This window comes from Penaeus monodon, chromosome 26, assembly GCF_015228065.2.
Source record: "Penaeus monodon isolate SGIC_2016 chromosome 26, NSTDA_Pmon_1, whole genome shotgun sequence".
Lineage (NCBI taxonomy): Eukaryota > Metazoa > Arthropoda > Malacostraca > Decapoda > Penaeidae > Penaeus > Penaeus monodon.
The window spans coordinates 23,436,576-23,449,075 of NC_051411.1; the positions used below are offsets into that span (position 1 = coordinate 23,436,576).

The 12,500-nt window shown below is 38.5% G+C and overlaps 1 protein-coding gene across 1 annotated transcript in view; it reads right to left on the reverse strand.

Moving 5' to 3' along the window:
• LOC119590008 (adhesive plaque matrix protein-like) overlaps positions 1–5,555 on the reverse strand; it is a 10,139-nt gene extending 4,584 nt beyond the window's left edge. The window contains exon 1 of the mRNA XM_037938718.1: positions 5,436–5,555. Coding sequence (XP_037794646.1) covers positions 5,436–5,540 — 105 coding nt within the window. The 5' untranslated portion in view covers positions 5,541–5,555. The remainder of the gene's footprint in view (positions 1–5,435) is intronic.
• Positions 5,556–12,500: the final 6,945 nt, after the last annotated feature.

Here is a 12,500-nt window from a genome sequence, read left to right on the forward strand (position 1 = left end):
CTATCCCCTTCCTTTTTCTCCTTTAATTCTTCCTTCATTTCTTGGCTTTTCCTTGTTTTTCTTTTGCTTTTCCCTTTCTCTTCACTTTCCGGTTAGATTGCGGTGAAGGAGAAAGAGATGCGTGAAAACGGAAGGAAAATAGGAAGATACCTCAGGAGAGGGAGGAGGAGGAGGAGGAGGGGAGAGGAGGAGGAGGAGGAGGAGGAGGAGAAGAGGAGGAGAAGGATAAGGAGGAGAAGGAGGAGGAGGAGAAGGAGGAGGAGGAGAAGGAGGAGGAGGAGGAGAAAGAGGAGAAGGAGGAGGAGGAGGAGGAGGAGGAGGAGGAGGAGGAGAGGAGGAGGAGGGAGGAGGAGAAAGGGAGGAGAAGGAGGAGGAGGAGAAGGAGGAGGAGGAGAAGGAGGAGGAGGAGGAGGAAGAGGAGGAAGAAGGAGGAGGAGAAGGAGGAGGAGAAGGAGGAGGAGGAGGAGAAGAAGGAGGAGGAGGAGGAGGAGGAGGAGGAGGAGGAGGAGGAGGGAGGACGAAGGGGAGGGAGTGACGAAGAGAATAATAATAAGCGTACAAGAATAACAAGGAGAAACGAGAGGAAACTAATAAATTAAACCACTACAAGAACATAAAAAGTGGACATAAAAAACGATGAAAGAAAAAAAAATTTGGATGACTTGCAAATCTGACTCGCAGATGGTAGACTCAACTAAAATCTCCACGACCGAATTCCTGAGGCAAATAAAACGACGGTCATGAGCCTCGCTTAGGAAGGTGAAAGGAGCCGATTCATCTCTGGGTCTTCGGGTCTCGGGCGGATCGACTGGCTCATGTCTTGGGCATTTTCCTTCGCTGCTCTTCTCTATTTTCAATTGCAGATCTGTTGCCAGCCTGTGTGCTTGCGTAGAGAAAGAGCGAGAATAAGAGAAAGAGAGAGAGAGAGAAGAGTAGAGAAGAGAAGAGAAGAGAAGAGAAGAAAGAGGGAGAGGGAGAGGGAGAGGGAGAGGGAGAGGGAGAGGGAGAGGGAGAGAGAGAGAGAGAGAGAGAGAGAGAGAGAGAGAGAGAGAGAGAGAGAGAGAGAGAGAGAGAGAGAGAGAGAGAGAAGAGAGAGAGAGAGAGAGAGAGAGAGAGAGAGAAGGAAGAGAAGAGAGAGAGAGAAGAGAAAGAAGAAAGAGAGAGAGAAGAGAAGAGAGAAGAGAGAAGAAGAGAAGAGAGAGAGAGAGAGAGAGAGAGAAGAGAAGAGAAGAGAGAAGAGAGAGAGAGAGAGTGCAAAATGCAGTTACAGTTTCAAATATGCTATGTTCGTCTCTACCTCTCCCTCCAGCCATCAATCAGTGTGCGAAATCTCTATGCCTTATGAAAGCACACTCGTCGCTTTGTGCCTACGATCCAACTGTTGCATGATGATGATCTAATGTTATTTTGATATCAGTCAGATTATAAGGCCTTCTCGCTCGAAGTCGATTACGTAAAATGTGTAAAAATGCAAGAGAGAGAAATGGTGGATATTATCGCTTTGTTCGAGTGTCGTTTTGCATAAACTCAGCGCTGAGTTTAGCATCCGCCGTTGAGGTGTAATTTGTTTGGGGTTTAATTTTCATTTGTTGGAGTCTGTATAGATGTCTGTGTGTATCTGCTGTAAAAAAAAAAAAAAAAAAAAAAAAAAAAAAAAAAAAAAAAAAAAAAAAAAAACTAATTTCTTTCTTTCACCGGTTTATCATATTGCGTTATCTCCTACTTCTCTTTTTTATCTCATTTCCCTTCCATCGTTGGTCATTCCAATCGACACCTTTGAAAGTCTCATGCAGGCAGTATGAAAAAAACTGGATCCATTTTAGCAAGCATTGGATATTCGCAGTCAGTGGCTAAAACCGCAGTTCGAGCGACCGTTTAATATGCGGTTAAGGTTTCCTCAAAGGCATTAACGAATGGGTGTGTCTGATGATCTTATGTAAAAAAGAAAGAGTCATAAATTAAAATTGAGAAACGCATTGTCTAAGCACCATAGTAATCTTTTTGTTTGCGAGCGCAGTTACCAAATATGGATTAGTAAGATTAGTAATCGATTCTCTTGAGACACGCGCCAAAAACATTTATATGAAAACATCACGTACGCAATGATATATTATCTGGCGCACGTAAGTAGTCATTTTGTTTTATCTTGTATTTGTAATAATATATATTTCAGCAATAAAACGAAAGCGAAAGGCAAATGTGAAGAAAAGGGTAGGGAAAGAAATTGAAGAGAGAAAAGCATTATTATGAGAACAGGAATTAGATATGCAGAAAGATGAAACTAACAATAGCGACAAAATATAAATAAAACCACAAATGAATCCGAAGGAAATTAAGAAATGTGCTTATCTCGTATCTCTCTATCGCATCGTTCTTCTGCTCTCCTTCCGTCACCCTTTCGCCGATCGGGGCGTTGCGGAGAGCGAAAGTGAAAGCGAAACTGGGCCTTCGAGAGCGAGCAAAAGGGGCACACAGGCCGCGACTGGGTATTTCCCCTCCCCAGACCCCTCTCTTTTTTCACTCCCTCTCTCCTCTCTCATTTCTCTGCTCTCTCTCTCTCCCTCTCGCTGTATCTTTCTCCCTCTCTCCTTTCTCTTTTGGCTCTGCATCTCTGTTCTCTCTCCCCCTCTCCTCATTCTCGTTTGTTTCCCTCTTCTCTTTCTCCTCGTCTTTGCGTTTCTTCTTTATGTCTGTTCTGCCTCTTTCTCTTCATCTCATGCAGTCTATCATCGCTTTCTCCTCCCCCTCTCTTCCCGCTATCCCTCTTTCTCCCCTTCTTCTCTATTCTCTGACTTATCTGACCTCTTCTCTTTCTTTTCTCATCCGTTCTCCATCTGCCATTCTTCCTCTCTCACCCTCCCCCGTTCTGTTTTTTTTTTTTTTTTTTGTCTCTCACTGATCCCTCTTCTTTCTTCCTTTCCCCGCACCCCCCCCCCCCCACTCCTTCAACACCTCTCCTTTCTCTCCCCTCTTCCCCGTTCGGCTTCTCCCTCTCTTTCCCCCTGTTTCTCCTCTTCCCCTCATCCCTCACAACTCCTCCTCCCTCTCCCCTCCCCTCCTATTCGACCTCCCCCCCCCCCACCCCACTTTTCCCCATCGAGAATGTACATTAAAACACTTTTTTTGCGAGTGCGTCTTTGTTTACGAGTGTGATGACATTTGAGATAACCCGGAACGCTACTAATGGTGATGACAGTCTGCATAAAGCGAGTGGTGATGGTGGAAATGATGGTGGAAATGAAGCAAATTAGGGACATGGCATTGGTGATAATAATAAGATTAATAAGTGTGGAAATAAAGTCATTGCCAAATTTATCATAGCTACTTAATTAAAGGCTTTAAGCAACACATCTCTGATTACCTATCATCACTATCTTACCTACATTATTTCACATTTCATCTTCCCAATTTCTCGTCACCCAAGCAGTAGATTCTAGTTCTTTGCTATTTTTCTTTAAAAAAAAGTAAATAAGTAAAAGTTACTCGGCAAAAGCAGGTTCATGAAACGGGATCTCACGGGGGAGCCGGAGGGGGAGGGGTGGAGGAGGGGGAGGGGTGGAGGAGGGAGAGAGGAGGAATCGGAGAAGAGGGGGAAAGCGGAGGAGGAGGAAACGGAGAAGGGCGAATGGAAAGGAAGAGAAGAGAGAGAAAGAGGGAGAAAGGAAAGAGAGTAGGGGAAAGTGGCATAAGGGGAGGCAGAAATGGAGAAAGAGGAGGAGGAGGAGGGGGAGAGGATGAAGACGAGGAGCAGAAAGAGGAAGAGGAGGCGTAGGAAAAAGGAGAAAGAAGAAGAGGAAAAGAGAGAGGAAGATGAGGAGGAAGGGGAGAGGGGGGAGGCATGCAATAGAAAGTTACACGTTTGTCTCGTTTTTATGTATTCCTTCGCTCCCGTTTTTTACTTCAATGCAGCCAAATAGTTTTACTTTCCATAGACTATTCTGTGACATCCGCGAAAGGAAATATTGTGCGAGAAAAAGCTTTGGAAATTGATAGTGATCGGCAATAATAGCAAAAGTAAGGGACGAGCTGCATAGTTATTTTTTTTCAACGGTGTAGGTTCATGTCTGAGCCGCCGTGGTCACAGCATGATACTTAATTGTAGTTTTCATGTCGTGATGCTCTTGGAGTGAGTACGTGGTAGGGTCCCCAGTTCCTTTCCACGGAGAGTGCCGGTGGTACCTTTTAGGTAATCATTCTCTCTATTTATCCGGGCTTGGGATCGGCATAGTTAATAGGTTCCATAATAGGAACAAGAACAGTTTTATAATAGCAAAAACGATGATTTTCATGATAATAGAACCTTTAGAAAGTAACATTATTATGGGATGGTTCCAATAATAGTAACAGTAGTAGTATTAGTTACAGTAGTGATAAAAGCATCAGTTGCAGTTGCTATACTGATACTAGATCTAACAGTAACAATGATAATATATACGCGTTAATATTAAACCAAATATTATCATCCTGATTAAAAGAGTAGTAGTAAGACTGATGATAATAACAGTCGTAGCAGGCAAAATAGTAAGAATATATTGAAATGATAAAGATAACTGTAGTAAAGATAATAACAACGACCGTAACAAGGGTGATGGTAATCATGGTGCAATATTAACAGTATCGATATTAAATCCAAAGCAAACAGTATGTAGCGTTCTTAGAACAAGTACAGGGAGGAAAGGAAAAAATAACGATAATGGTGACAACATTGATAATAATGAAAATACTAATAATGATGATGATCATAGAAATAATTGTATTTATAATAATGATGATAATGATAATGATGATGATGATGATATGACGATGGTGATGATAATGATAGTGATAATGATTAGGTAACGAGGATGAAAATGATAATGATAATAATGCTGCTGATAATAGTAGGGATAATGATAATGATGATAACAATACTAATGATGATGATAACAATGATAACACTGTAATTTTGGAAATGCACACAAATAGAAAAAAATAAACAGGTGAAATGCTGAATTCGTACACTAAAAAGGAAAATAGATAGATAGATAGATAGAGAGAGAGAGAGAGAGAAAGAGAGCGAGAGTATAGCTACTTAAAGGTGCGTTGAAGTCTCTGAGGCGAAGAACCCAAAGCCAGTTTTGTTTTCAGAGTCACCTTCGTGAGGTCACTGTCGAGGTCAAGCGTGGAAGACCGGACTGACTGAGCTTCTTTATTCGTCTATTTTGTTCATCTGTTGTTATTATTATTTTCCCGAAACAATGATGAAATAATATATTACTACCTATGTCTACAATCAACATGGAATTTTAATTTTATCAGTTTTATGATAAAGAAAATTCCACGACGCGAGACTGTTTTCAGGTGAGCATGTGGTATTTATATTTGATTTTCGTTTCAATTTCTTTGACAAGGAAAAGACTGCCAACCTCTACAGCAATCACTCCCCACGGGCTTACCTTGCAAATGTTGGGATGGGAGAAGACAGGCACTGGATATTCGAAAAGACTCTTTATATACCGTTGGCGTGACTGGCGGGAACGGGGGGTAACCAGTTTCGACATTTTCGACAATGATAAATCCACATGCTTATCATGAAAGGGGACACTGCTGCAAGAGTAAAGAAGAGGTAACACGTAGCGAGGGATTCTTTACTGATATGTATAAATCTTTTATTTCAGAATTTTTTAGAAAATAAAACAGGAGAGTTAGTAATAAAAAGGTATTGATAAAGAATTTGTAGAATCCCCTAACCGGCAACTCAAAGCAACGTGGCACCCCTTGCTGGACTAACTGACCACACGGATTCATTCCTGATTTCGAAATGCAATAGTCATCTTGTTATAGCAATCATGACCACTTCGTTCAATAGCTGTGATGAAATTCGAAATACATGAATAAACAAATATTGAGATTAAGATTAGTGAGGAACTGAGTCGCAGAGAGATGGTGAGCGAACGAGAGGTGGGTAGGAAAGAGAGTCCGAGAAAGAACGAGAGGAAAGGCGAGACAAAGAGAAAATCAGCGATCCACAGACATACGGAAGAAGGGCCAGGACAGCCAGCCAGACAGACAGCGAGGTAGAGAGACAGAGACAACAACGAAAAATAAGAAATCCATATGTGTCTCAGAACCCCGAGCGATATGCCCTTCCCGGTCCCTCGCGCGTGGAACTGAAGGTAAAAGTGAACCTTTTCGAGCTGGTTCCTCACACCTACTTCTATCCAGGCGGGATAATACCAGACTACCAGGCGCTACCATCGGAGATACATACTGTATATATATTTTTTCACTACAGAAACAGGAAAGAAATATAACAACTTCGTCATACATGCATGTAAAAGAAAGGAGGAAAAAATATGCTTGCATGTCATGGGGAAGATTATGACAGAATAAGATACGTAATAATGAATGTGATTCAGCAGTAATTATGGTGTTGGTGTTAATGATGATAACGAGTGTGATGGCAAAAAGAAACACTTTGTTATAATGAAAACGAGTGATGATAACAATAATAGGTGAAATGATGATTATATTATCATTACTACTAATGACATCAACAATAATGACTGTAATAACCAAAAGAAATAAGAACAGCAATGATAAAGATGGTAAAATAAGATTAGAATTATGACTGTAAGCTTATAATAATAGTTGTTATGATATAACGATCCAAATAAAATAATGCCAAACTCAACAGTAATAACACTGATAACGATGATGATAAAGAATAAGAAAATGAGAGATGATTACTGATGTTTGACGGGATAAGGTAATAAAACAACGAAATCAACAATAACACATTCGTTATTTGTTGAGAGAACAACAACACTGACGACTGCAACAATATCAATAAGTAAAATAACTAAAAACATTAATCATATTAATGGTAATAGTAATAACTGTGCTTATAAAGATAGATAAATTGATGCCAATGATAATGATGATAACGATAATGAGAGTAATAATAATAATGATAGTAATCATGATAATAATAATGATAATAATGATAATGATAGTAATAATAATAACATTGTTACAATAGTTGATAATAATGATAAAGAAAATAATAATAATAGTAGTATAAATAATAATGATAACAATAATGGTAATATCAATAATTTTAATAATAATAACGATGATAATAATGATAATGATGATAATGATAATAACGATACCACTAATGATAATGATACTACTAATGTTCATAATGATAATAGAAAATAATGATGATGACAATAATAATAATAGTGATGATAAAAACTATTACAATGATAATGATTATAATGATAATGGTGATGATAACAATAATAATAATAACAAGGATGATGATGATGATAATGGTGATGATGATGATGTAACAATAGGCCAGGTCCTGGATCGACTGAACGGGTTCCCCTAACAGGCCCACAAAGTCATGAATCTTGGTCTTGGTCCAGGAGACCTCTAGGCCTAATGGCTTTACCTCATTACTAAATGCATCAAGAGTCGCCACCCGTGACTCCAGGGACTCAGATAGGATAGCAACATCATCGGCAGAGTCAAGGTCTGAGATCTTGATATTGCCCAGTGTTTCTCTACACTGACTGGGTAGTAGCTCTGCCCATTATCCAGTCCATGCAGGTGTTGAAAAGTGTTGGTGCAAGGACACAGCCTTTCTCACCCCTGCATTAACAGGGAAGAAGTTTGACAGGCCCCCACCACACATTACAGCACTTTCATTACTGATATATAGGCTTGCTATTAGGCCAATAATCCGTGACAGAATTTCACTGAATCTCAGAATCTCCCATAGCGATTCATGATGCATTGAGGTCAATGTAGGCTGCGAGCAACCTATGACTAAACTCATGGCGGTGTTCCACAATTACTCAAAGCACTAGTATTCAGTCTATTGTGGACTTGCCAGGAGTAAATCTAGACTGCTCCGGTCTCTGGTGCCTCAGTAGGTGGTCGCGGATCTGTTTCAGAAGAATGTGGGTGAAAACTTTGCCTGTATGCTGAGCAGTGTAATGCCACAGTAGTTGCTACACTCCCAACGATCCCCTTTCCCCTTCCAGAGAGGGATGACCACGCCCCTCAACAGGTCAGGGGGAATGGTACCAGACTGCTGGATGGCAGCCAAGACTGCATGCAAGCCCTGAGCCATAGGTTCACCCCCAGCCTTTAGAAGTTCAGCAGGGATATCACATATGCCTGCAGCTTTCCCACTCTTCAGCTTGGAAATCACCATCCTAACCTCCCTTACGGATGAAGGTTCCTTGCTGGTGGGTGGGTCTGGCAAAGATATTGTGACATCAATTGCATCCAAGCTAACTGTTGGAGGGTCTACCTTATACAACTGCTCAAAATACTCAGCCCAACGTTCAAGAACCCCAACAGGATCTGAGATGATCTGTCTATCCAATGAGTGGACTGCAGCATCTGTGAGGAGGGCTAAGAGCTCAGCTTTCTCAGGGCTTGGTAGGCAGGGCGAAGGTCATTTACCAAGAAATGGCCTTCAACCTCCTCAGCAAGATTCCTGATGAACTGTTCCTTCTCCCTTCTCAGCAGCGTCCAAGCCCCACACACTAAAGGCCTGGTTGCCATTCAGCCGAGCCATGTGACATGCTTCAGTGGCTTCCAATGTCTCCAGGGAGATGGAATTCTGCCTTGCCCTCGGGCATACACCAATGAACTCCTGGGCTGCTTCGAGTGGTTTGCACTTGAAGAACTCCCACAGAGCAATAGGGTCCGTCATGTTATCAAGTTCTGTGAATCGATCAGAGACTGCCATGGTGAACCCACGGGCACACTCCTCCTCCCTCACTCTGTCCAAGTGAAACACCTTAGAGTGGCCACTGGAGGGATGGGGAGATTTAAAGTGGACTTGTAGGGTAGCCACAACCAGCCTATGGTCAGTGCCACAGAACTCGGCACTCTGGTAAACTCTACAGTTCTGGAGGATCCTCCATTGTGTGCTAACAAGAATGTGGTCGATCTCCTTGGCCACTGTACCCATATCGCTATACCATGTACAACAATGTGGGTTGGAGCACTGGTACCAGGAGCTAGAAATCCTCATTTTCTGGTACCTAGCAAAGTCCTGGAGGAGGAGGCTCTTCTCTCTGCTGAGATCAGCTTCCGAGCTATGGGGGCCGACAGACATCTCACAGCCAGCTCGATCACAATCAGATACTGCATTGAAGTCACCCAGAATAATGCAAATATCTCGCTGGGGGAAATTGTCTGCCACGGATAAGAGTTTGGTGTAGAACGAACCTTTCACATCGAGTTTACAAACGTCAGTAGGAGCGTATATAGCAATAAGAGACATGAAGCCGAAAGCATGCTTCAGTCTCAGTGCCATAATATGCTCATCAACCGGTGTCACCTGAGAGCTGAAGTCAGCTGGAGATAGCTATGGCTACATCCTGGAGGTGATGACCATCACTGTGGCCTGACTAGTAGTAGTTGTACCCACCCATACTGATCGTGCCGCTGCCAGTTCTTCCCACCTCTGAGAGGGCAGCCACTTAAACTCCCAATCGCTTCAATTCCCTTGATCCTTCCTGCCACAAGGACTGGATGTTCCAAGCACCTACACAGATAGCTTGCCTGAGGTTTAGCCTCGGGTGGTCACTCCAGGTGTACACCACCTCTACCACTCCCGTCGATGCTGCCCCAAATAAAAGGGGTCCGCAGGCTCTAGGCCCTCCCGTCCACTATAGGGGTTCCCTAGGGCTTTGCCCCACAAGCTTCATGGTGGGTTGGCACCTGCTGGGGCCCAAGCAGGACAAGTAACTCTCGTTCCCATCCTGTGCCCAGATATTTGCCCTCCCAATACGGGCTGACAAGGCCCACCTCGCCCGAGCCGCCAAATTACCCCGGGGTGGCTTAGGGGCAGGAGTTGATATGGAGCCAGGGCGTGTCCACACGCCAGTGGGCCATGGCTCTGTACCTCTGGGACCTCCTGCTGCTCCGAGATTCCCCACAGTTTAGCCTGGGATTGCAAGATGCCCAATATCCACGTATGGCCACAAGGAGGCACTGTAGAAGTCTCGATGACGGAGAGGCTGTGAACCGGCAGGGGAGGCTTGTGCAGAGCTGCTCCCTTTTTTCGCACTAGGCTAGCCAGTGGTGGCAGCTGCAAGCGAGAAGGCATGCAAGCATCTAGGCTACCACACCATCGCTTCACATCACTTTGCACATGAAGTACCCACCCACAATGATAACAATGATAATGATAATAGCAATGATGATGATGGTTATGATAATGATAATGATAATGATGATGACAATGATGACGATAATGATAATGATGATGATGATTATAATGATAATAACAATTATAATGATGATAATAATATGATGATGATAATAATAATAATAATTTTATTATTATCAAAATGATAATAATATTAGTAATAACAATGATAATATTTACAATGACAGTAATAAGACACTAATAATTATAATGATTATAACAATAATAATGGTAATAATGATAACAATAATAATGTAAGTAATAATAATGTTAATGATAATGATAATAATAATGATGATAATAACAATGATAATGATAATAATAATAATAATGATAATAAAGAAAATAATTACATTGGTGATAATAATAATAATGATAATAATAATAACAACAACAATAACGATAATGATAATTATATTAATCATAGCAACATCAATAATGATAATGACAATAATAATAATAATAATAATAATAATAATAATGATAATAATAATAATTATTATTATTATTGTTATAATGATAATAAAAATAATGAAAAATAATGATAATAATGATTATGATAATAACAATAATGATAATAGTAGTTATAATAATGGTAATGATAACAGAACTGATAATAATGATAACGATAGTTATGATAATGAAAATGATAATAATAATGATAATTATGATAATTACAATAATCATGATAACACTAAGAACAATGGTAATAATGACGGTAATGATGATTATAACAACTACAACAGTGATAATGATAATTGTTAATTATAACATTAATAATAATAGTTATTATAATAACAATAACAACAACAATAACAACATCAATAATAATAATAATAATATAATATAATAATAATAATAATAATAATAATAATAATAATAATAATATATAATAACAATAATGATAATATAATAATAATAATAATAATAATAATAATAATGATTATTATAATAATGATAATAAAAGTAGTAGTAGTAATAATAATAACAACAACATAATAATGAAGATAAAATTAATAATAGTAATCATATCATCATCATCATCACAATGAAAATAATAATAATGATAGTACTTAGAATGATAATAATAATAATAATGATAATAATAATAATGATAATAATAATAATAATGATAATAATAATAATGATAAACTAATAATAATGATGAAAACAATAATAACAACAACGAAAATAATACCGATAATTAAAACAACAACAAAATTAATATTTAATAATAATAAAACTATAATGATAATAGTAACGATGATGATGATGATGATGATAATAATAATAATAATAATAATAATGATAATGATAATGATATAATAATATAATAAAATAAATAATAATAATAATAATAATAATAATAATGATATTAGTATTAATAACAGTAATAATAATGACTACCATTACAACGATAATGATAATGATAAAAATTGTTATAATAATGATAGTGATAATTACAATGATAATGATAATAATAATGATGATGATAATAATAACAAAAAACGACAATAATGATGGTAATAATGATAATAATAACAACAACAGGGACAGTAACAATGATATTTATGAAGATAACAATGATAGGGTAATAATAATGATAATAATGAAAATGATCATAATTATATTCATGATCACTGAAATAATGTTAATGATAATAATAAAATAATAATATTAATAATAATGACAACAACAACAACAGCAACAACAACAACAACAATAATAATGATAAAGTAATATTAATGATAAAAATAATGATAATAGTGATAATGAAAAATAAATAATGATGATATTAATAATAATGATAACAATAGTATTGATAAAGACAATAATAATGACATTAAATAATAATAATAATGGCAATAATGATAATAATAGTTATAGTAATGATAAAAGTAATAATTAAATATATATATATATATATATATATATATATATATATATATATATATATATATATATATATATATATCATCATCATCATCAGCCTGAATCAGTCCATTGCAGGGCGTAGGCCTCTTCCTATCTTTTCCAACTTGGTCTTGCGATTTTTTTTCGTCACGTCATCTTCACACTAGTCTGACCCTTGGCCTCTTTAAGTTATCTATAACTCAGTCTGTTACTTTCTTTGTCCTACTGTAATCCTGTCTCCGACATATATAACCTGCTTAATGTCATTTCTTCTTTTTGATGCTGCCAAGTATATCTTCCACTTATATCTGTTCCCTGATCCACGTCGCCCTCATCCGATCTCTTAGGCTAATTCCCAGCATCA